Here is a 25,424-nt window from a genome sequence, read left to right as displayed (position 1 = left end):
ATTAAAGCTTTGCAGCGCCCGCAACTTTCCGTGCGAGTCAACTACTGAGCTGCGCTACTAAGCTCGTCCAGCTGGGGGCAACGTCGCACACGGCTTGTAAGCGCCAAGTCAGTCCTAACTGTCAAAGCCACACAAAAAAAAAACAGGTGCGTGATACTTTCCGAAGATAACTGTAACATTTTGCAGAGCAAATGATGCCCTGACCATGCAAGGTTTGCATCAAAGAGGAATTTGGCACGCTGCATTCATTTCCGCGTCGGGGCCCTCTTTCTTGGAGAATCTTTTTCATCTCTGTCGCCGTGTGACAGGAAACAGCTGCGGCTATTTCCTGTATCTGCTCAGACGGCGTAAAATATACTTCCAAACACAAGCCAGCCGCGCCTGCCACGGGCGCGCGCGGGTTACCTCCATCCAGACTGCGGCTGATGCGCTTCGAGGACGTGCGCTCAAAAGCGGGCGCGGGCCGGTCGATGAGGGTGCTGGCCAGGCGGGTTTGGGTCTGCGTGCGCCCGCTGTAACGGAACTTGGAGCCCAGAGTCAAGAAGCGCGGAGTGGTGGGCGGCTCTGGGGTGTTGAGCCTGCAAAATGGAAACGCAATTGACTCTCCTGACATTAGAGGAGTGTTTGGCTTTTTTTGTTGTCCTTTTTTTTTTTTTTTTTCCTACCTGAAGAAGCTGTGGTTCTCCACGCAGACTTTCCACAGCCGTTTGGCGGAGCGGTGATTCTGGAGTTTGAACCCCACGGTGCTCTCAAATTGCTCCGTCTGTCAGAATTTTTTTTTTTTTTTTTTTAAATGGGGTTAGCCTCAACGGCCGCAGAGTCAATGAATTGCGCTACTCGATGACAATGAGATTCTGAATTGTTTAAAGAGGAAATAAAACCGCACATATTTTTTTCAAGAATACGCTCCCAGCAGGCCCACTAGTTGAAACACGGCATTCTGATGAATATTGCGTTTCTGGAATATGAGTCAAGCAGCAAAACGCACCCCTTTTTAGCCGTCTCAGGGGCGGCCATTTTGTCACTTGTCTCGACTGAAAATGACATCACAACTGCCCAGGGCTCAGGTAATGACCAATCACGGCTCAGCTTCAGAAAACAGGTCAGCCGTGATTGGTCGTTACCTGAGCCCTGAGCAGTTTTGATGTCATTTTCAGTCAAGCAGTGACAAAATGGCCACCCCCAGAGATGGCTGAAAACGGGTGGATTAACTCATATTCCACAAACGCAATATTTTTCAGAGTGCCCAGTTTCAATTAGTAGGCTTCCATAGAACATATTCTTGAAAAAAAAATGTTTGGGTTGACACCTTTAAGCAATTGTTTTTCATTGATTTTCACAATACAAAGGCAAGTCTGAGTTCAACTTGGCAGCACCAAGGTCTCACCCAGCTTGTCTGTCAAATTCAGGTTTGTAAACCACTGTAGTGACAAACATATCCCTATAGGTGGCCCCGTTGCTTGGCTTTGGATTTGAGATCAGCACAGCTTTTGAGTAGATGATCAAGACTAGGAGGTGAATCTTGTCTTGTCACGATTATGAGGATAAGAAATGCCCAAACTTGAAAGTTGGACGGGTTTATGCACCTCACATATACATCGAGTATGTGAAAGTATCGTATGAACACGGTATGTGTCGCCATAGTGAGAAAAGCACTTTGATGACTTTCAACTGGAGCCAGGCAGTGAGTCAGCGCTGCTCACAGCGTCTTTTCATACCTCTCCAGGTCTGATCTTGATGTAGAAGTTGTTCCTCTTGTAGGAAATTTTGAGGATTTTGGGCCAAGCAAAGCGATTTATCCGAAGCCGGTCCTTGTAGACCAAGAGTCCGTTGGCGCACACTCCCAGCATGATGTCCACGCCCTCCGAATCCTGCAACGGGATACATTCGAAATGACGTTTGATACCTCGAGTGTCCCAATTTGTGAGTGTCCCTATGAGAACACTTGCAAGAATGCCCGTCAACCTGATACACCGGTATAAATGCTCAACTGCCCCCCCCCCTTTCTTACTCTTTCTGGTTTCTCTGCGTGACATGCAAGCACTCGGGGACGACAACGAGGCGCTCCAAAGAGGCTAAAGCAGCAGACCATCCCAGGGCTAGCTAGCGAAGTGCAGAATTAGGTAACTGCTAAAACTATCAAATGCGCCCAAGTTCAAAAGTAGTTGGGCTGCTTCGTTCTCACTTTTTCCAGGAATGAGCTTGAAACATGTCGAATGTGTTTCGAAAGGAAAGTTCTGAGTTCATTTCAACTGGAAAGTCAATGTACCAGTGTACGTAAACGTGGAAGAGTATCCTCTTGTGATTTTGTTAGCAGCAGTCTGGACGCAAACTTCATTATTCGACGCTAACGTGGTTAGCTTGGCAGGCTAACGCGGTGCAAAGCTTTTAAGTCGGAAGCCATCTGGTAATGGTCAATGGGGTATTGACTTAACACGGGGGGGTCTGTTGCTAATGGAGGGAGTTTGCAATAGGTAGATAATGGACACACACGCACACACACACACACACACACACTTGCAGGTCCCAGAGCCTTTCCAAACCGTCAGTAGCTCATCGATCTCTCGCTTTAACTACAGAGTCATTTTTGTGTTTCATCTGTGGCCATGGCAACACAAGGCAAAACAGACTTCCTGTCTGCTGCTTTGGAATATTTGGACAGTGGAATGCCGCACAAAAACAAAAAAAAAACTCCCATCCATGCTACTAATGGGAGCGTGCCCTTTTTTTTTGAAGAGCGCCCGCCTTTTTCTCTCTTTCAAGGCCTCACTCACCCCAGCGACTTGTCCTCCATCTCACATCCTCTCTTTTCTATTTTAAGCCTGCCATCTCCCTCTCTCGTGAATATTTTCCCCCTCTGTTTTTCCGGCACAAAGGCAAACGTGATGGCGATGGCGACACACGTGGGAACGCGCCGGCTGTTGCCCCTGCTAGCCCGGACGGGGAGGTGGGCAAATTCCCCAATCTCCCATGGCCTTCTTTCAAGTGTTTGCACAGCTGAGACACACACATCGATGAAGAAAGTCGCGAGGGTTTGTTTTTTTTTGTACCTTTGCGTGGTGCAGGTCCACCCCGTACATGGACAACTTCTTGGCGTTTTCCAGAAACTGTGCGTCGGCCTGCGCCGGTGTCATTCCCCTGAAAGTCGGCGAAATTTAGCAATCCGCGACCGTGCCTGCACATGAACGTAACGATGCTTTCATCTTACTTGTGCGACTTGTGCAGCTCCAAAATCTTCTCTTCCATCTCTTTGCTCTGATTGGGGGCAAACGTCAGCTGGCTGATGTAGTCCAGAGGCCGAGGCTGCTCGGGTTCGTAGTCGCCAAATTCGGCCTGTGGAATCGAATGACAAGATTGCACAATTTCCATTTCATGAGTACAATGAACTGATACCACCGATTTGTTTGTATATTCACAGCGGATGTTTTTTAATGAATTAATGATAAGATTTAGGCTGCGCTGGCTTTGGCAGACGTTGCATTGTCTTTTTATTTATTTGGACAAAGCCTGATTCCGTGTCCACATTATTTATATTGATGCTGCTCTGCTTGCGCCATTTGAGAGCAAAACATTGGAATTGCGTCACTTCATGCACGCCGTCATCAACTTTACCTGCAGTGTGTACGAGCCCAGGAGAGCGTGAGTGACAAACGAGCAAGGCAGGCGACCGGTTGCCACGTCTTCGCGGAGCTGCAGACACAACAGGTACCTTGACAAGAGAAACACCGTCAGTTAGTAGTTTGGACTTGGGCAGAGTTGGTGGATTCACGACGAAAATGCACGGCTACTTTGGGACAGGTACGGCCTAATAGTTTGCCTTTTTTTTTTTTTTTAATCCAACACAACCACATTTTAAGAGCCCAAAAAATAGGTGAAAACTAAAAAAAAACTGTTCTGCGGCACTGCGTCAGCCAAACGGAGAACGCGGGTGAGGATTAAACATTAGCAGGGGGCGCTTTGTTTGTTTGTATAATTTTCAGAGTATGACGACTGGTCGGGATAACCTCGCTGCTTAATCCTCCACGGCGGCGTGCCGAAAGTCAGTTGCGTAACGTTCGCTAAACTTGCCGTCGCTGAATTGTTGTTGTGGATGCTGGACAGCCTTAAGTGGAGCGACTCATTATCCAAATGGAGCTTTGAAAGTGAGTGACAGAATTCAAACGGCACAGGGGGGAGTCATCGGGAAGGAGCCGGTTCTGGATCCTGGTTATGATAAAAGGGCAAAGTCTTTCCTAAAAGGCAATAAAGCGCTTAAGTGGCAACCATCCGCTCACTCGGGTTCTCTTCAGTGGGCAAACACAGTGCTGCTTTCAATTTCTTTTCAGACTTGGAAGAATGCAGTTTAAAGAGAACTCCAAATGTTGTGTCTAAACACCTTCTACATGTTTGAAGATAATTGCCAGAGGCCACTATAAAACAATTTCAGCAAACTTAGCTTCGGGGCTGGCGTGACCGATTTAGAGCGCCTCGTTGTTGGCCGCGAGTGTGCGCACGTCGCAGAGAGGAAGCCGAAGTGCAAAGAAACTTTGACTCGACCGCTTAACTGGAGCCGATCCCAGGCGTCCCCCGTCCCCCGGACTGTTTGTTTGCATTGAGTGTGGATGTGGAATCCGTTTTCACGCAGCGTTCATGTGAAGCGCTCACCTTGTGATATCTTCAGTGAGCAGCGAGGGGTCAGGTGGGTAGAACTTGACGTTGAATGCAAACTGCCAGTTGTTACCTAAGGACACATGTGAAAGAGTTAACAAGACATCAAGAAACGGGGGACGGAAATCGGAGATTTTTTTTGGTGGACGGGGTCGTCTGCGGTTCCATCTGGCCTGCCTCCTCCCATCTGTGTGAGTGTGTGTGTGTGTGTGTGTTTCGGACAGGGGAGAGCGAGGCGGGTTGGAGCGAGGGCAAAGAGCAGCTTTTGGACGTCGCTAAGCCCGATGCATCTCGCACGCGAGCGTCAACACAAACACAAACGAAACGGCCGGTATTGTATAACGCTCTTCTGGCTTCATCCAATAGCAACGCGTCATCGTCCACCAAGGCACAAATGGTGGAAATCATTTCAGCACAACTTAACACAAGTCCTTTTCATTCTGTCTTTTTGTTTTGGGAAAAAAAAGAGGAAAAAAAACAAGATTATTTTGCGCATATGAAATAAGTTTTGGGTCAACAAAGCCCATTTTGACTTTGCTCCGTTGTGCATGACAAGCCGATTTTTAGCTGAGCTTCAAAATCACCGTTTCCAAAACAATTCAAACTTCTGGATGCCGATCGTGTTGTGACGCTCAGGCATTAAAGCGGAGGTCAACCCAAACATATTTTTTTTCCAAGAATATGTTCCCAGCAGGCCCACTAGTTGAAACACGGCTTTCTGATTAATTTTGCGTGTGTGGAAGATAAGTTAAGCGACCAATCGACCAATCACGGCTCAGATTCAAAACACAGAACCGTGATTGGTTGTTGTGAGCAGTTGTGATGTCATTTTCAGTCGACGGAAGACAAAATGGCCGCCCAGAGAGATGGTTAAAAACGAGTGCATTTTGCTGCTTAATTTATATTCCACAAAGTGGGCCTGCTGGCAACATATTGTTGAAAAAAAAATCTTTGGTTGACTTCGGCTTTAACTGACTGTAATTCAGCGCACGACTGTATCAAACCTGCCATTTTGGCGCTGCTGACTTTTACGCAAGGACACACCCACATGCGGCAACATCCCCAAAATGTCTGTCAAAGTACATTCTTTTCAAATAAAAAGTGAGGGCTTGAAAAATGGAACTTACTGCGGATTTGTCTCTTGATTTCCTTGGTGGGGTCCAACCAGCACTGTGGGCAAAGACAAAGATGTGTGAGACACTTTCGAGTTACACACCGGGCCCGACTGACTGAAAATTTGCTCGCTCACGCCGACGGTCGTGACGGCCTTCGCCGCAAGTAAACTGCTCGAGTGAGTGAACGGGCGACTCGGCGCCCACTGTTCTGGATCATACATAGCAAGCCAATTTTGTGTGTGGCCGTCAAGGTGAAAAGTACCTTGTGTTCGTGGTGGTCCGTGTACGTCAGACCAAAGTAGTCCTTCTCCAGCAGATTCAGGTGCTCGCACACCTTGAAGAACAGGAAGAGACCCTTGGCGCGTTTCTGTCGGAAGAAAGAAGGAACAACAAAATACAACTCTCCAGATAAATTCACATATCTATCACTTTTATTATTTGTCTACTTTTTTTTTTTTTTAATTTGTAGTTGAATCTCCTGTTGTGTTTAGAACGCCTCGTTGTTGGCCTCGAGGCGTTACTTATATTTCTAATACTTAGAAATATTTTAGAGCACCAAAATCTGTTTTCAAAAAAGCCCCTCAAAAAATGTATCAAAAAAAAAAAAAAAGGATGATGGATTTAGTTTGCCTTTCTTGACACCATTTAAGACCGTTGATACGTTTTGGTATGTGCGGTTCCCTTCCTGAGGAGCGTCTGCATCAATGCACCTCTGTCTCCTCAACATGTGCTCCGGGTCGCATTCCACCGAGAGGACTGTAAAATCCTCCACACTGAGCAATGACAATGACATTTAGCCACACATCCGCCAAAAATGCACTCACACACACACAACCATAGGCTACAGTGACCTTTACACAGGCAGAAGGTCAGACAGAAAGCAAGCGGGTGGGGGGGGGGGGGGGGGGGGGCGGGGGGTGAAGGACAAAGAATGAAATGATGAAAATAATGTGTGTGCGTGTTGAGCGCTTGCATTCCATCGAGACTTTCAAGACGGGCAGTGCAGCGCGAGGAAAGAGGAGGCAATGTGGAATGAAAGGCCGCTTCTCTTTTTCTTCCAGCAGAAAACATCTGCGGTATGTTCTTCTATTCGGTCCGGCGCGCAAGCCAATGACATCGCTCTGTCACACTGCAGTGCGCGCGCTGCACCTTCAAGCAGCATTTAGCAAAATTTGGAGGTTCGTCTCCAGAATGCACCGGGCATCTTTCTGCCTCGCCATGCCAGCGTGTGGATGGATGCCTGCGTGTGCGTGCGTGAGTGTGCGCGCGTGCGTGTGTGTGTGTGTGTTTGGGACAATAGCAGTTGTTGCGGTATCAGCATCATCTGTTGCAGGACAAAGCGCCTTGTGTTGAAGCAACAGTAGACGCTGGGCGTTGGCACACTGTACATTTTGCGGATACTATTTTGATTATTTTGTCTGGTTTGTGTCATTTGGGCTCTTTGGCTCAAATTGCTGATGAGCATTTTTCAGCACCGTCACAAGCTACCAATCCACCGTCTGTGTTTAGGAGTAAGCCGCAAATGCCGGAAACTAATCTAGTGGGGGGGGGGGGGGGTCCCTTGCATCCCCTCACATAATCTGCTAAATGTGTGTGTGTGTGTGTGTGTGTGTGTGTGTGCACGCTCCTCCCACAGCCCACCCCAGCAGCACCAAACTCTGCTTTAGTCTGGATTGATCCCCCAGCCCGCACCCAAACAATGCGAGCGGCCGCTCCGAAAGTCGATAGAGCCCCCACTCGGCGATGACATCATCGACGGCTGAGAAAAGAAAAGCGTGGCCACCTTGCCTCACCTCCACCTCGCAGGCGAAGTCGGAGCCGTCCAGGAGGGTGACGTGACACACCACCAGCTTCATCTTGCTCTTCCTCACCAAGCGCAGCGGCGACTGGAAAATGGAGGTCTGGCCCCGGCCTGCCTGCGCCGGCTCCTTCTCCTCCTCCTTCCGCTCCTCCTCGGCTGCTCCCTCACCTGCGGCTTTGGTGGCCTGCACGCTTTTCTCCTCGCCGTTCTCTTCCCCGGCAGGCTGGAAAAACAGAGGAGGGGAAAGATGGTGGCAAGGCCTCTGGAGCGCTTCGTCCTCGCGCGCGCTCGCAGAAAAGTGCGGGGCGGGCGGCGCTTTTTGGCTCGCCGACTGAGGCTGATGTCACAGGGTGGGCCCGGGTGGCTCATTGGGACCACTGAGCGGGAGGGTGGGCTTGAGCGCTCGTGAGTTTATTTGATATTTATGGCAAATCTCCAAAAATAAAAAAAATAAAATAAAATAACAGTTCCCCATGCCTGGCTGTGGTCGAAAGCACCTCGGCAAAACAAAATTGCCGGCTGACTCTTATGACAACTTCCCCCTGATTATCTCACTTGTGGTTTCGACTGTGTGGGCTGCTGCAAACTGCAGGCCTGGCGCAGCAGTAATTACCAGCACTTAAACCCACAGACGTGTTTTTTTTTTTTTTTTCCATCTTCACTTTTTATATTGTAATGGAGATCATCCGGGTTAATTGCTGAGCCGTTAAAGAGATTTGAAACCTTTCAACACGGCCCATTCGTCAAACTGAACCGCCACCGAACCAAACAAAGCCAATAAAGTCGTACTCATGTTTACATGTATTAAACGTGTTTGGTGATTCTGGAATTGCTGAAAACATCCAGAAATGAGAACAACGTATTTCTCAAATGTGGAGATGTGTCATTTATTAACCGTTTATCACCTTACCCTGACTTCTGTGCGGCATAACGTCTTAGGCAAGGGAGAGCAAGTGAAAGCGACTTGAATGCATCTGTAAAAAGTGCACACTGTAAAAAAAACGAGTCACGCGCGTCGGGCAGTACGTCCCCACTACAATACAGAATTTATTTCATGGGTAGTAGGAAAAAAAAAAGATGTTAATACTTGACAAGCGCAAATGACTTTGACTACATTATCCCAAATTGTAAGAGAGCCAATTAAAATAAATAAATACAGAAATAAACAACTACTGCATTTTTCTGACTATAAGTCACACACACCTGCAACTTATACTCAGTTGTCCTTATTAAAATGTGAGCTTGGAACACAAAATTACCCCCCAAAAACATACTCATACCCCAACATTTTTTTCCTTCTTCATGATGCATTTTTTTTTGTGTGCTGCAACTTATCCTCCGGTGAGACTTATAGTCCGAAAAACACGGTATTTGTATTTCCACTTGATATGGTAGCCTTTCAAATTGTGAGGGAATTTAATATTCTCAAGTTATTTTCAACACTTCGCAATGTATGAAACGAACAGACTAAGCAACGTAGTGACACGGGAGCAGAATTAATTTTGAAAAATGTGAACTTGAATGTATTTGGACCGGGGAAGGGGCTTCCTTGCGCCTAACGGCCACGATATGTGTGCTTACCTCTGTGTCTGCGCTGGCGTTGGAACGGGACTCGGCTTCCTTTTCTTCCTTTTCTTGTCTTTGCTCCTGGACCGGACTGAGCGCCTCCTTGTCTTCCACTTCCTCGGCGTGTCCGTTCACTTCCGGGACCTCCTCCTGGTTGCTCGCGGCCTTCTCTGGCGACGGCACCTCCTGCACAAAGCGTCCCGTTGATTTGGGCGCTCAAAACAGCAGCACCGTGTCCCGTGTGGCCGTACCTGGCTTTGAGACTTCTGCTTCTTCAACCACGTGGGCAGGTAGCGCGATATGCCCTTGCCCTCTTTCTCCTTGTCCCTCTCCGCCTCTCCCTCGGCGGCGGGCACTTCCTGGCTCTCGGGCACTTCCTGGCTCTCGGGCGCTTCCTGGCTCTCGGCGGTGGCCTCCTCCGACTGGTCGAGCCGGTCGGCGGCCTTCTCCGCTTTCTCCTTCACCTCTGTCTCGGAGCCTGCCTCTGTTGTCATGGCGACACGTCGCGACCTGAGTATAGATGATGTAATCATTAAAAATTCGTAATAAAAGTACACAAGATTTATTTACAGTATGCGCGTTTGTGTGCATTTGTGTCCCTTATATTGACGGTATGCTTTGATGAATAGATTTTTTTTTTTTGGCGTGTGAACGTATTATTATTAGATTATAATAAATACAAAAAAAAGCCTTGAAATTTAATCAACATTTTTTATTACAATTTTTTTTATTAATCATAATGTTCATTCCACTGTACTGCCAAAAAAAAAAAAAAAAAACGTAAAAAGTCAAATACTCCTGCTGCCATTATGCTTAGGTGATCTAGTTAGTAGGTCACACCACTGGGAGTTTTTGCTCTCAGCATACATTTTTCACAGAGCCACCACCTCCGATTTTAATTTGCAGAATCATCTTTTATAAATGAGCCCCGTGGCTGCTGCACGCTTTTCAGGCCAGTTAATCTTTTTTAACCGAGTCAGTAAGTCGGTCAAGTTTCTCTGAAAAGAAGAAAAGAAAGTCATAAATATTTGGGTTCGTAAAGAAGGGTAACTCAACCTTTGGCTCACTTCACAGCCGCTTACGCGCTGAGTGGGAATTGTTGCGTAACCATCACGCAGCAAACAGGGGGAAGAATTCCTGAAAATTGAACTTGGCGTCATTGGGGTTTTTTTTTTTTTTCAGCCCGCTTTTGTGGCTAACACAAGCGCGCGCGCACACACACTTATCAAGCTAAACATCTCTGGCAGCGCCGTCGACAACGGACAACATTTGGACGGCCCCGTACACAAGCTCAATGTTCTTAAAAGCTGTGGAGGAGGGCACGGAAGGGCTAAGTGTGATGATAACCGAACAGCGGCGGTTCAGCGGCCAAAACACTTTTAATGGTGGCCACAGATTGACCCAGGAGCAGATGATTTCTATTTCCATTATTTCCTATGGGAGGGGGGGAAAACAAAAAAAACATGGAACGTCATGGAACAGATTGCGTTGGACTTGCACTGCATTATTATGCGTGTGCGTGACCGTGTGTGCAAACAAACAGCTTCGGGCCGGGGATTAACGCGTGATTCATTTCCGATTAAGGCATTGTCATCACCCAGAGTCCTTTCAAAGTCGTCGAAATCTTAGCGGGCGGTCTGGCTACGCCTTCTGTACTCTCATTTGTCGTCACCTTGCTGCCATTTTGACCGTCCCTTTTTTTTTTTTTTTCCTGCCAGCACAGCATCAACGTAAGGCAGCAGGGAGGACGCGGGAATAAAAATAGAACAGGTCTCCTTACGCATGGTCGGCTAATGAGGGAGGAAAAGACGGATGGATGGAGAAGGGAGGCGCGAGTGCTATAAGGGCCTGGGCAAACTCGCAGTAGATAAGGAGGGCAAAAGATAAATAATGTACAAGATGTGCTCGAGAAGACAGTTAACAGTTGCACTTGAGCATAAAGGCCAGATTTTGAAACACAATCGAAATTGTATTTTTTTCCCCCCCTACTCAATAATACGATTGCGATTTAATATGTGATTATTTTTTTTAAAGGTCTTCCTTCCGTATATTTTTTTTTAGCAAACACAAGCAATAAATGAATGTGTATCGCAATAAACAATATCAGATTCATTTCGTGATAGGCCGATATTTTTTCAGGGCCAATACCAACACCGATTATTGATGGCCAAGGGGGCCGATAAGCGATATTTGGAGCCGAACCCTCGCAGATTACCATGAGTGCAGATTTTTTTCCTGAACATTTTTTTTCAATATTTATTGGGGGGGGGGGGCCTTCAGATTTAAAATAAAAATGCTGTAAAAATGACGAATATCAGCGCCGATAATCAGCCCGACTGATAATCGTTTTTGCTTAGATTCACAATACTACAATATGTGAAAGGTTCTAGTTCTAACTCCTTTGAAAAACGTGAGCGCATGTTTGTTTTTGCAAGATGTCGGTCACGCCCATTTTCCTGCTCGACTACTTTTAAAAGAGCGACGACCTTGATCTACCCTGCTCGTAACTTTGTAGCTCAACTTTCTCCCTCTCTCAGGCTGCCTCTCTCTCTTTTTTTTTCCCAGCTGCACTCATCTCCCTGTGCTGACAATCCCTCTCTTCCGGGCTCTCTTTTCAGTCCCTCACATTATCTTGCCCCCCGTTCCGGGTTCACTCGTCTTCCCACAGTCTGTATAAACAATGGCGGTGACACCATTACGGCCTCTCGGCATACACACGCACACACACACGTTGAATGTTTTATGGCGGGAGATTGTGAGCCGAGATGGGCTGTTAGGAGAGTGGGGAAAAGTTTGCCCGTGGATGGTTACAGCATCTGTTGGGAGTGCGAACGAGCTGGTCATTTCACAGCCAATTAACACTCTTAATGGAGGCTAAATGTGGAAAAAAAAAACATAAAAAATACATTGTGAGACCCCGCCAGGTGTTGCGAATAGGTCAGCTAATTTATAATCAGATAAAGATTTTTCTATTATACTTTTTTTTTTTTAATTTAACTCATTCACTGCCGGCAGTTTCCAAAGCAGACGTCGACATATTGCCAGCCGTTTTTGAGCTTTTTAACTGAGATTTACGGAATTCACCAAATATTGTGTTCGTTGACAATGAAGGCATCAAAAAAAAAAAAGGAATAGACTCTCTTCTATCACAGGCAAAAGGAACGTTTGTTTTTGTCTTTTTTTGTTCTCTAATAAGAAGCAGCAGAATACTTTCACCCCAAAACACCGGTTTCTGACCCAAAAGTGGAGAAAACAAGTTGGTGTTTGTGATACCTCAAACTTTAAAACAACTGAGGAAGGGATTTTCACTGCAAAATGTATTGTTAAATACTACGGCGAAACACGCAGTGAATTCAATCATCGGTGGCTTTTTTACATGGAGTCCCTCATTCACGCCATGACCAGCGTCGAAAAAAAAAAAAAAAAAAAAAGTTCTGAGGCATTTTCTTTATTTTTTTCATACTAAAACATTTAGTTATTAAAAGTGGAATTTAAAATAATTTTTGTGGTTGACAGCAAGGAGTGTAAAGTGAATGAACCTAAGTTGTTGGGCATGTTATCAATAACAGAAATCACTTATCACATGTGACTAATAAAAACAATGAATTTAAAATCAAACTTTGTGTGAACATCCAACTAAAACAAAATTAGCGTGAGCTGAGGCGCTTCACTTATTCTTACACTTGCATGCCAGTTCAGAATTTGAAAACACGGGAAAATAACAAAGCAGCGACGGCTGCAGCAATACATTCAGAGCTTCGGGTCACATGACCAGCTCGACGAAATCACCAGCGTTTAACGACAAAACATTCTTCGAAAAGAGCTGTCGCCTTAACGCACGTCCTTACCTACTGTTGCTTTTCTTTCCCTTTGCGAGCAAGCTCCTGTCCTCCTTTTAGCCTCTTGCCCCCCGACCCCCCTCCCCCGACTTCTTTTTTTGCTCCCTTTCTCAAAGCTTTTCTTATTCCTGCCTACCGTCTTGTGCTGCTTCACTTTGGTCTCCCACCTACAAAGCTGTCAGTGCCATTTTGCTCTCCCTCATCCCGTCGGCTCTCCCGCCGAGCTGAGCGCCTGCCTCCCGCGGGACTTTCACCCGCGGAAACGAGGGCAGAAAATTTCAGAGAGTGGAGGGGAGTCGAGAGAGGCGAAAAAGGGGGAGAGAGAGGGCGAGAGAGCGAGCATGTCTACTAATGGGCTGTCACTTCAGCTCCAACGGGCCGATTGGAGCCTGCACTTGGGCGAAGGCAGTGTTTCCCCAATTGAAAATATATACAGTATAGAACGAATACAATAACTCACTTTCAGGTCTCTTAAGAATATGAATTATACTGGAAGAACATTTGACAGTTGATCAATACTTTCCCCATTAGTATTTGTGCAACATTTCGCCAATTTTTGCTGATTTTTGCAAAACCTGCAGATTGTTTTTGACAAATCTTTTTTTGTGGGGGAAGAGGGAATGCCTGCCTTGTAATGTGGTAATGTGTAAAACAAAAAATAAATAAATAAATAAAAAAGGGAAGAGAATTGGCTGGCTAATTTTAGGTTCCGCCTAAAATCTCAGCCAAATATTGTGAACTTTTTGTTCGTTACAGTGTAAACATTTATTTCCACCAGGATACACACGCTTGCAAAAATTGGTGATTTTTCTAGCATGTTGAGGCCCCCGAAAGAATAATAATAAACACGGCGATTCCGAGGGTGCTGAATGAATGAGCCACTAGTACGACCGACGTGTCTCTCAGACAATCCCACTCCAGACCCACCCACTCACACACGTACAACTTTATGGCTGTCTGTCTGGATTTAAGGGGCCGTCGGCATGGCGATGACTTCCTGATCCTGCAATGTATAATTTTATGGGCGACATCAGTCCGAGGGGGGGTGGCAACCAAGACGTCAAGGCCGCTTTCATTTGCGTTTGTTCTTTTCCCAATTATCTGTCCGCGCATGTGTGACGAAGCCCAATAAAGTATAGAAAAAGCCGCCCGACCCTTTGCGTCCGTGCTCGGGGCAGTTTGAGGGCAAAGGGAGGAGGGGGCCGGGGGAGGAACAGGTTACCACGGCAACAGCATTCATGGACACCAAGCATAAATCCCCATGGAGACAAGAGATTACTGCAGCAAAAATAAAGATTATTGAGCAGGCGTACAAGTGACAAAAGAGATTATGCTCATGCCCAACCTCCGTTTTAGACCCGGAGCAGATTTACAGCCGGCTGATGTTACAAACCGGAACCTACGGGAAGTGCTCCTTTCCCCTTCTTTATGCCTTTTTTTTTTTTATGATCCCAAACTGAGGTCTGCCAACACTCAAAAAACTCAACTGCAGGAAACACAACCTGGAAGCGTCATCGTCAACAAGTAAAACCCGTGAAATCCAACGCGCAGTGTGTTTTAAATTGAATGTATTTGCACTGTATTCAAAGTTCAGTGAACTTGATCAACTCACACACAAACTGGTGGTGTGAAAACATGGCCGGTCCTGTCACACTGCATACTGATCCTCAAACTGAGGATTACACTGGGGATAATCTGTGTGTGCGTGTTTCTGTCTGCCGGCGTGTCCGTCGGTCCGGCCGGGCCTCCATCTTACTGTCGGCCTGCCGCATGCGCTGGTCTTTTTGTTCTTCACAAACGTTCGTTCGGATCAATAGTTCAAAGATCAGTCTGTTTGTTCTACTCATTTGCTAGCTTGTGCATTTAATATTACCGTTACGCAACAGAGATGCTAGCACGTGCATTTAATATTAGCGTTATGCGACGGAGATGCTAGCTTGTGCATTTAATATTCGCGTTACACGACAGAGATGCTAGCACGGAGATGATAGCTTGTGCATTTAATATTTGCGTTACAAGACGGAGATGCTAGCATGGAGATGCCAGCTTGTGCGCGACGGAGACAACTTGCCTCCTCGGGCGGTCCGGGTTGCCGCGGCCCGGTGGTTGGGGACCGCTGATCTAGAGGAGTCAAAAAAATACACGAAGCAAATTTGAAGCGCCGCTTCATTTTCCCATCACTGCTGCAAGTTATGTCGTCAAAAACAAGGCACTACAACAAAGTTGTTGAATCAGGGAAGGCTTGCTTAGGTAACAGTTTGAACTGGTCTCAAATGATAATAAAGCTATAAAACACCGAGCCCGGTCCGAGTATTTCAAAGCAACGACCTACGGACATTTTCAAGAAACAGAACTCGGAGAGAAAAATGTGTAAATGTTGAAATGATGTCAACCTCAACTCATGTTTGCCAAAATCTCTCTTTGGCTGCGTGAGTGAGAAGAATGGACGGGCTCATATGTGCCATTGTTGCCCACTAAACTCTCCCATTCAGCGATTAGTGAGGTGAGGCGCGAGCGGCGTCTGTGAGAACGTGCGAGCCGGCCGGGATGGGCGGAACCCGCGAGGGGGGGTTGACGGACTGAGTTGGCCATGCGTGCCAGAGGGACTGAAGAACAAATATCAGCCGGCGGGCAAAACTCGTGATCAAACTGCAAACAGCAGACGACACACTTGGGAGTCTCCAGTCGGGAGCCTGTGGGTGTGGTGTCGCTATGGAGACCCACATCCCATAGAAGGTGGTGGCAACAGGTGCCAAACAACCGACTTGGCTGGAGAAGTGAGAGGAGAAACAAGATCCAGGTGGAGAGAAGACAATCCTCCATTTCCAGCTGAAACTAAAAGTCTTGAAAATGACACGGTGTCGCCGTGCTAAAACTACTACACGACACAAAACACTAGTGAAAGGTCGCGCGAGTCCTTGGCCGGCTAACGGTGTCAAGGTATATTGCAGGTTTGAAAAAGTCATGGTTATAAAACAGCTACAACTTCGGCTCCAGCTGGGGGTTTTTTTTCGCCATTGTTGAAGAATCAATTGACTTTTCCACTTATTGAAAAAGACTGCTTGTTTGAGAATTTTTCGAGCACCGCGGCTAGGTGGACTCACTCTTAGACAAACTCAATGTAATGTTACCCAATTAGTTCTTGAAATGAACATTTACAAGCGCCTACTAAGATTGGTTTCGAAAAGATGATAGACTCGCGACCGAGGCCGACGACTAGCTATCAAGCTAACTAGCGTGGCTAACGTCAGTCGGTTTCCACTCTGACGTCGTTACCTCACAAAGCGGAGAAGCTTGCTACGCATTTTATGGAATTACTGCTGTACTACATTTTGATTTCAGCGAGGAAAGTTCAAATATATTCCGTTTGAAAATCAATTTTTAAAACAGCACTTACTCAAACAGCGCAATATTTTCGCTCCCATTTTCCATGCTTAATGCCAACATTCAAAGGTGACGAACGGAGCAGCAGACGAAGACGCTTCTCCATCCGTGTGGTCAGTGTACGTTGAAATCATCAGCGCACAATATTTCCGCTTGCCCAGCGAGTGGCCTTTCAAGCCGCATCTCGACGTGACCTCTGTTCAGTCCCTCTGTGAGAATGTGACCCGATGCTGATTATTAATCTCTTTTTAACCATGTTTGGACTCCTGCCAAAGCCACAGGCCCACTCGCCTTTTTTTTTTTCTTTCCCTTTTTCTGGTATTCATTGTTGCTTTCAGTCAGACACTTGCTGGAGGAAGTCAGTTTGCGCTCTTCTAAAGTGGTTTGTTGCTGGGCTTAATAGAGCTATTCAACGCGCAAACAATTGCACCTTTCTAATCCTCATGGTTTCAAAAGAAAAAAAAAAACACTTAAAAGGCCACAGTCAGTTCTCCTGACATCACACTTTTTTTAATACACTCAGCTTTTGCCGTCAAACTGAACCTTTCCCCTTTGCCCCATTCCTTCCCACGTGTTCTTTCTAGCTCCAACACTCGACGCCTCCTCCACTGTTCCCGTGGCGATAGAATCGAGATGAACATTGCATTACGGCGCCCTTTCATCGGCGCCTCTCTGATCTTCCCTCGCCCGACTTTGATTCCCGCCGTGCCCGCCGGCGCGGAACGCCTGGAAAGGGCCGCCGGGAGCTCACGGCCCGCCGCTTAACCACACAACATGTCCACTTGGCCGGAGATGAACGCGTTTACCTGCGATTTGGGCGCACAAAAGCACCGAGGCACAAAGACTTGCCTTTTAAAGTTTGGCTTGTGCCGGTTAGCAACGAGGTGAACTTGAAATTGCTTTGGCGCTTTTGTGATGACCACGGAAGCAGAAATTCTGCATCGCATCCATTTGGGTGTGATGCAGCCATTTTGGGCCGATTCCAGGCCTTGTATTTTGATGAAATGCAACTACGGAATTCAGCAAAATGAGCCACAATCAGAAGCGGGCATCCAAGATATTTATTGAGCATGTCGTCATCATTTCAAGAATGGGCCCTTGAAAAAGGGGGTCCGAGGGTCCAATCGTTACGAAATAAACCACAGCTCAGGAAAGTTTTGTGTGACAGTGGGGGCTGCCTGCAAGTGCGATTTGATGTGCTCCCGTTGAACCCACAGGGCAAAAACGCGCACACACATGCACAACGCACACACCAGGGACGTTCCAATCGCCTTTTCCGAATGGTTAAGCAATATCTGTCACTCTCTCCTTCACTCTCACTCACTCCAGCCTCCTTCTCACTTCCAGCCATCCCTTTGCACTTCCTCGCCTTCGCTATTTTTCTCTTCCTGGTGTCTCCTCAACTTCACCTCCTCCTCCTCCTCCTGGTGGTGGTCCTGACAGGAGCGAGTACTAGCCACAGGCAAAACTTAATGTACACTACGTTACCACCTATTGGACATCACTACTGGAATATCGTAAAAAGACATGTCAAATTTTTTTCAAGCTGAAGCTCCTTTCAACAAGCGGAGGAATCTCTCGGCACAGCGACCAATTAAGGCCTCTCATTAGCGAGCGGGACAGAGCCGCCACTGTTCCTGAACATGAGTTATAGATGAACTATACACACACACACACACACACACACACACACACACACGCACGCACGCACCCCCCCAAACACACGCACACACACAGAGGATGGGGCTGTGAGATGCATTCACTTTTGCTTTACTGTCATTTTGATCACTTTTTCTGCATGTGACCAACACACACATAAATAATACAACAGCTGAAACGGTACACGCATCGATTTTTGACATCGTAACCATGTTTTGTAAATGTGCAAGAATCCACATGACGAGGGGGGGAAAAAAAATCCCCATAACCATTTCATGTTTGTAAACAGTAGACTTCTGTATATTTCCAGGTGTCAGAAAAACAACCCCGCTTGCCTGAACTGAAACGACACTGAAATGACAAAAACTTGCTGTTGCCTCCGCCTCAGTGACAAGTCCACACTGCCGAGCTGCAGCCTATTTCACGTTCAAACCAGCAGGAAAAGGCACCGGGCTACTTCCTGTTAGGTTGCCTAGCAATCAAGGCCGTGTCTTGATCATCTGTACCTCACAGTTGGCTTCTCGAAAGCCCATAAGTGACTTTAGCGTTAGACATTAGCCACAAAAAGCGCAGGTTATGAATTAGGGAAGGGTATTAGGATTAGAGTTTATGGGTAAAGTTAGGGTTATACCAAAATTAAAATAATAAATAAAGTATTAATGTGGGAGTCTTGAAGCAGTTTGTCATAAAATGATGTATATTTCTTTATTGACTGTAGCACAACTACTTATCTTGTCTTGTCTTATCGTGTGATAACTTTTTCGGTTGAAAAGAGGACAACGCACACAAGCTAGGTGACTCGGGACGTCATTTCCCACAAACCCTTGCGAAAAAACACGTTCGGCACGTCGAGTAACCGTTAAAACAGCATTGGGCCAACACTTTACGGCTACTCCACACACATGCATAGTGACACAGTTTGAAAAAAAACAAACGACTTTTAAAACGTAAAAGCACCAAGAACGACAAAGTGTTTATTTACGTCTAGCCCCGAGAGCGGGACGGATGAATGGTCCCTGCAGAGGGACTGGAGGAGTCACAGAGGCGGATGTTTGACGACACTAGCGAGGGGCCGACAGCCAGCGGTAACGCAATCGACATGTCCAAGCGGAACAGGGGAGATATAGTTGAAAAGCGGTCCTTTTAACGCCAACGTTACAGCGATATGACCATGAAATGTCACCGTCGATGCTAGCAGTACGTGCACGCGCTCCAGCGTGGGTAGTTTAGGTGACCACGATAGAAAGAAAAAAGCGTCCACCCCCCCCAAAAAAACAAACACGCTAAATCATGAATAATTCTAAAGCATTAGGAACGTTTTCTAAAGCATGTGGCATACCTACAGATGGATCATAAACCCCCGAGACCATTTCAATGAGTCGACGGTGACTCATCACGTGATTTAAATGAGAGCCCAAACAAACATTACCTGTGTTTTTGTTTTTGTTTTAAATCCCAGTTGAAATATATGTAGACGTTCCAAACCGGTGCAGGCCTCTCGGCGTGTTTCCCCCCTCAAGAATTAATTCCTGTATGGCGAGCCTCCTGCAAACCAAAATCTCCAGCGGACGAGTCCTCACTGAAAATCTGGCTTAGGCGCAGTGGCAAGGCGTGTCAATCATCCTCAATTCCCGCCCCATACAGTTAAAAAAATAACTGTTTCGCTTCGCCATTGGTCGAAAGGTTTTACTGTATTGGGTTCTGCGCCGTGATTGGTCAATCACGTTGGAGGGAGCATTCAACGCGGATGTGGAGTTGCGAGTGTGGCGGTCTATCACCCTCTAACGGAGATGGTTAGTCACTGCAACGTGTTGACGAGTATTCCACAGCAATGGCGATGTAAGATGCATTTTTAAGTGAGGAGTCGTTGTCTGTCACAAAAGTACTAGCAGTAAATAATTTTCACTTTTTAGGAATTAAAAATACACAAACAATTGCAACCAACCAAAGAAGTCAACCATATTGTTACGGATGGGTGGGAATTAATTTTGTGAATTCATCTTTTGCAGACCCACAAAAAACACTTTTTTTTGGTTTTAAATTTAGGAAATTATACAACTACTGGATAAACATTATAAACTAGATGACAAAGAAATAAACTGGATCTACAGTGTAATTATTGTATAAACATTGGAGTGTGCTCTTGTGAGCAGTGGCGTGCAAGGAGGGGTGTGACGGGGCATCCACCTGAGAGGGTCATCCACAGCGCTTCCATCGACAGAAAAAAAAAACCTCAAAATGTCTTTTGCTGGGCAGTAAACATGCATGTGGGCAAAATCTTCCCATTCGTACCAAGTCTGGATCTACAGTGTAATTATTGTATAAACATTGGAGTGTGCTCTTGTGAGCAGTGGCGTGCAAGGAGGGGTGTGACGGGGCATCCACCTGAGAGGGTCATCCACAGCGCTTCCATCGACAGAAAAAAAAACCTCAAAATGTCTTTTGCTGGGCAGTAAACATGCATGTGGGCAAAATCTTCCCATTCGTACCAAGTCACACCACTTTTCTAATTGTACCATCAAAGGCTGAGCATCATTTGGTATTTTTGTGTGTGTGTGTGCCTCCTTCCTCCCTCACACGCGCATACCTCACATGTACCCACATCCAGATTACAGGAGCTCACGTAATTGGCTTATAGTGGAAGGCAAGTTTACATCCACGAAAGATGAGCAAACAAACAAGTAAAAAGACTACATCACTATTACCAAGATAAGAAAATGTGTGTTGATGAGCCACAGCAGAAAACTGCACTCATTTTCCATATTTACCACATTTGACATATACAACAACAACAAAAAATGTTGTTTTTTTGGTTTTTTTTTAAGTGGACTCACCATTGCCGAGCAGCATGGATCCAGTAAGCACATGCAAACATAAGTGAAAGAAAAACACAGACAATCAGACATCAGCAGTTTGAAATGTTAAAAAAAAAAAAAAAAAAAAAAAGTGATTACTAGTGTGCAATGTTTGGGTTGAAATGTAAAATTAGCAGTTATGTTCTGTGTCCAGAGTTAGGAGTTGGGTGAGCAATCGGAGTTAGGGTTGGGGATAGAGGTTCTCCAAGTTTTAGTAACATTCCACCTGCTGCATATTTAAGTTCTCAAATAGATGAGCCCTAAACTATATAGACGTCAGCAAAACACAAACCTCAGTCTTTTTTTTATGCGTCTCTACAAAACATACCTGCTTGTCAGAGGTCCCACATAGCAAGAATAGTTCCCACACAGAGATTAAGACACAGCACTTAATAAGCCTGACTTGATCTGAAGGCAGTCCAAGCCGCCTCTCCTCCTTGCTGACGACAACACCCACAGCAGTCGCTAACGATACGGTCAAACGGACAAGATTTGGGCTGCAATTGACACCCCAAACTGCGTCGTCCCAGCCAAGGAAGCTCCCTCCAGTCAGTCATGCAGGCACCAGATCAAGATTTTCTCTTGAGGGGGGATTAGAGTTGAGTTCTGCTGCGGGGAATTACCCCGACGCTGCCATCTGGACAGCCAAGCATCGGCCCTGCTCGTCCGAGTTTGTCGCTCGGCCCTCCGCGGAGGAATTTTGCTCTTTTGGAAGGCTTCAAAAGGCCGTAAATGAAGTGACGGCAAGCAGAATGGATTGGCTCAAGATGGACGATGCACTGATGCTGCTGAGACATGCTGGTGCCTCCAGCTGCCTTCTTGCATGAAAGGGGGCTCTTCACACCAGAATTTACTCGATTCACTCCACAAGAAGCAGTAATTTGGCAGATAATGAACATTTTTTTCCCCCAAAAAAGAGGCTTCAAGCTGTTTAATGCTACTCCCAAGTTTAGTGTCAAACTAAACATAAAACAAAGAAAATTACACATCTATTTAAAACAACCAAACAGCTCTGACACGGGAATGCTCCCGGCACATTAACACATAATGGAAAGCGCCATCGTTTTCCGAAGCCTTGGCATCGATAGTCGTGCTATTATAACCCTTTAATGGATATTTGAACACAAACTGTGGAGCAACATATATAGACAGATAATAATGTATAGCAATCCTCACAGGGATATATTCTTTATCCTCTGCCAAAAGAATCTTCAGATGAAGTCAACCAAGTCAAGCATTGGGAGTCATGACTAGGAACCGACCTAAATGGATTTTTTGAGGCTGATGCCAAGTCCATTAGGTGGCAGATAAAATTCCGATCACTGATTAATTGACCGAATCATTGTGTAAATGGTCACTTAACACTTACAACAACGCAGATATGTATTACTGGCAGAACATTTTTGTGAAATCTCTCAAATTAAATCGGAAAGTTGACACTTCAATCACACATTGATTGTTGTATTTTTTTTTTTCAAATCTCATCGTGGTGGTTGATAAATGCAAAAATCTAAAATAGTAGTTTTACCTGCCGACAGGTGCTCCAGCGATGACTGTGGAGTACCTTGCGCTGTGTTTTTCTGTGTGTGCGTGTAGGTGCGTGTGTGTCTGTGTGTGGAACACACAGAAAACAATGCTGTTTGCTCCAGGTCAAGTCGAGCACCGTCTCACGCCTTTTTGTGTGTGCAGGTAACCCTACACGTGAGTGTCAGGTGACACGTAAGGAAGACTGAAGAAGGCCAGAAATGCAAAGAAAAGAAAAACACACATCGATGAGCGTTCATGTAAAGACATCATACAGTACAGTATAAACCTTGAAGACTCATTTGATATAATTTGTGATTTTTTTTTTTTCGTTAGTCAAATTCGTCAGGGTTGTTAACAACACTTATCTGTGGCGTGCACTTCCGCACACAAGCACTCCCTGTACTACAAAGACCAGCATTCCTTGCAGTGCCTTGAACATGCGCAGAGTGCCTCGATCTGTGCCTTTTTCGACTTTTTCTCCGTCCTCTCCTCCTCCTCCATCCACTTCTCAGCAGTAATGCTACGTACAGCATCTTGTGCTCTTTATTATATATATAATGTATTTTCGTTTTTCATGCCAAGCATTTTGATGTAAATTTCTACTTTAACGGTGAAATCCGACATACGCGGAAATTCAGGTTACACCGCCAGTGTAGGAACGGAACTCGTTCGTAAAATGAGGACTCCCTGTATTTAGAAATATACTTACTGGCCGCTAGATAGCAGCAGCGACTATTTGCAGATTGAACTCCAGCCACCCCAGCCCAAGTGAAACCTCTCTCTGTCATATTGTACATTTACTTCCACTACTATTAAATGTCCTACCTACATGCCTTTAGTTTGTATGGGGTTTTTTTCTTACTCAACTCTTCCAACGACTTCGGTGTATTTATAATAAAAGCACTCGGAAGAAAACTTTGACCCAGATTGACCCCAAAACTTAATAAGGATTTTTTTAGACTGTATGTTTGGAATGTTTCAGATGTTGTCACATAAATTGAGTCAAAACGTCTCCATTTGGACATCTTTGTATGTTTGAAAAGGAAGGGTTTGCTTTGAACACAATGTTAAGAGTGCAGTTGGAGATGACGACATGTGTTACGTGATGGAGTATTTGAGCAGTTCCCCCTTTTTTCCTGGCTATTTTTCAGATCAGGTTTCACTTCGGAAACAGCGTAACATGGACACTTCCTCCATTTCGAACGTAAAAGTAAAAGTAAAGTTTGAATACACACAACAAAAACAGGTTGTCAAAAATGCAACGAGCCTGAGTGACGCAGTAGGCATATTGATTATTGTCTTCACTGTAAAAAACACAACTTGTATTTTTTTGAATGGTAATTTAAGTTGGGACAACTTTAAAATATGAATTATTGACATTTATGGCAACAGTTTACTCCAAAACAATGAGCTGTGTTGTTATTCCTTATACAATATCTTTTCGGTTGGGACGACATAACAAGGGACAAAAGTTCTGTAAAGTCATATTTCTTTGCTGTGATGCAAATTTTTGAATTGCCCAACTTAAAATCGAGGTTTGTTGCCTTGAACTTTTGAGTCCACCCAACTTTTTTTTTAAACAGTGTACAATTACTTATCAAACAAAGGCCCAAACAATGCTAACTTTCTTAATAGTTAATAGTTAATAGTTAATCATTTGTTGTTTGTTATGTGGTGGTTTTCTCCAACCACACAATTATAAGCTTCCGATACTGCCATCTGCTCGTTGAAGTTTCAATCTTTATGTTCGCGGTGTTGGGTCAACTGCTTTAAGGGAGCCGGTCGGATGTCCCGCCAGCTTTCCGGTTCCCCGGCTAGTCCATGGGGATGGTGGCGTCTTGCCCTCAAGGCGAATGCAACTATTCTTCCATTTTCCTTTTCACAAGGAAGTTGCTGCCTGCCTTAAGGGCCAAAAGGTGTGGCGCCTCCTGGGCTTGACGGTTTGTCAATCACAAGACGCTCCACAATGGAGACACGATTCACACGCACTTGCACACCAACAGGCATGCGCTCAATGAAGCCATCATACGTGCTTTTGTAAACAGCATGTAGGATAGGATTGTGAAGCTCATATACTTTTTGGTGATCTGTACATGTTTTTGTAAATACTCAAGTCAGTTGAGAGTCCTCTGTGAACCTACCATAGGCGTGCATGCTTTTGTAAACATCAGAGATGATTTGGGAATCTGATGAAAGCAAAATGGGAGTTCACGTAAACATCAAAATAAGGTTTTGAGTCTTGAACAAAGCTACATGTTTTATATAAGCACAATAGATGACTGGGTTTTCAATGAATTGCACAACATGTTCAACAATGACTAATGGAAATGATTCTTCCGCAGGTTCAGTAACCATGTTGTGACTTTTGTTTCCACCCTGTACAAAACCAAACAACTTTATAATCGTTGATACCTTACAGTATTATATTCAAGTGTCTGTCTGCGTGTGCTGCTACGCCTTTTGCGTTCATTATTGTGTAGTTGGGTCACTTCAGGAAAAGTAATCAAATTTCAGGTTAAAAAAAGTTATTTAGTGTACAATGGACCCCACACACTTGCGGGTCGGCCTATTTGTGGACTTGTTTGGGAGAAGCTCTTTTTATTCAGAAAAACAAACAAACAAAAACAGTGGCAATCAATGCATAATGATGGCCGTCAGTTATTTGCGGATTTTCGCTCTTCATGGTCGGTCCCAAATGTATTTGTAACGCTGTCGAATATGACGCGCAAAGTATTCAAGGGTTAACACACAGCATGTTCTGAACTGTGGAAGCAAGCGCTACCCGTCGTGTTCCTCATTCCAGATGGAAAGCTCAATCAGGATTCAAACTCAGAACCGACGCTGCTAACCGCTCTTCCTCCCGGTTCAGCAGGTGATGTAAGTATTTGTTGTTGACAATGATTCCTTTGCAATTAAACTTGATTTGTATGACGATCTATTGACCAACTTCACTAATGGTGAGAGCCAGAGGGCGTGGCCAAAATGCTGCCATCGTCACTTCATTTGATCAAACTCGTTCCAATTAATGACG

General features: G+C 45.4%; 1 protein-coding gene across 13 annotated transcripts in view; it reads right to left on the bottom strand.

The window, feature by feature from the left end:
* epb41l2 (erythrocyte membrane protein band 4.1-like 2) overlaps positions 1-19,622 on the bottom strand; it is a 33,030-nt gene extending 13,408 nt beyond the window's left edge. For 7 of the 13 annotated variants that reach the window (XM_086019174.1, XM_086019181.1, XM_086019182.1 and 4 more), the window contains exons 1-13: positions 19,441-19,617; positions 9,381-9,639; positions 9,145-9,315; positions 7,556-7,786; positions 6,025-6,129; positions 5,775-5,817; positions 4,645-4,720; positions 3,613-3,709; positions 3,209-3,333; positions 3,051-3,138; positions 1,719-1,871; positions 666-763; positions 406-578 (exon numbers count right to left, since the gene is read on the bottom strand). In XM_086019174.1, the coding sequence (XP_085875300.1) occupies positions 406-578; positions 666-763; positions 1,719-1,871; positions 3,051-3,138; positions 3,209-3,333; positions 3,613-3,709; positions 4,645-4,720; positions 5,775-5,817; positions 6,025-6,129; positions 7,556-7,786; positions 9,145-9,315; positions 9,381-9,623 (1,603 nt within the window). In that variant the 5' untranslated portion in view covers positions 9,624-9,639; positions 19,441-19,617. Of the gene's footprint in view, positions 1-405; positions 579-665; positions 764-1,718; positions 1,872-3,050; positions 3,139-3,208; positions 3,334-3,612; positions 3,710-4,644; positions 4,721-5,774; positions 5,818-6,024; positions 6,130-7,555; positions 7,787-9,144; positions 9,316-9,380; positions 9,640-12,977; positions 13,025-13,104; positions 13,240-19,440 lie in introns of those variants that run through there. The other 6 variants (XR_015083976.1, XR_015083975.1, XM_086019184.1 and 3 more) reach the window with 4 other exon arrangements.
* Positions 19,623-25,424: the final 5,802 nt, after the last annotated feature.

The sequence above is a fragment of the Filicampus tigris genome, chromosome 20, assembly GCF_054856515.1.
Source record: "Filicampus tigris isolate MCC_2025a chromosome 20, RoL_Ftig_1.0, whole genome shotgun sequence".
In the NCBI taxonomy this organism is placed as follows: domain Eukaryota; kingdom Metazoa; phylum Chordata; class Actinopteri; order Syngnathiformes; family Syngnathidae; genus Filicampus; species Filicampus tigris.
Note: the sequence above shows the minus strand (reverse complement) of the source record. Positions and strands in the feature narration are given on the sequence as shown.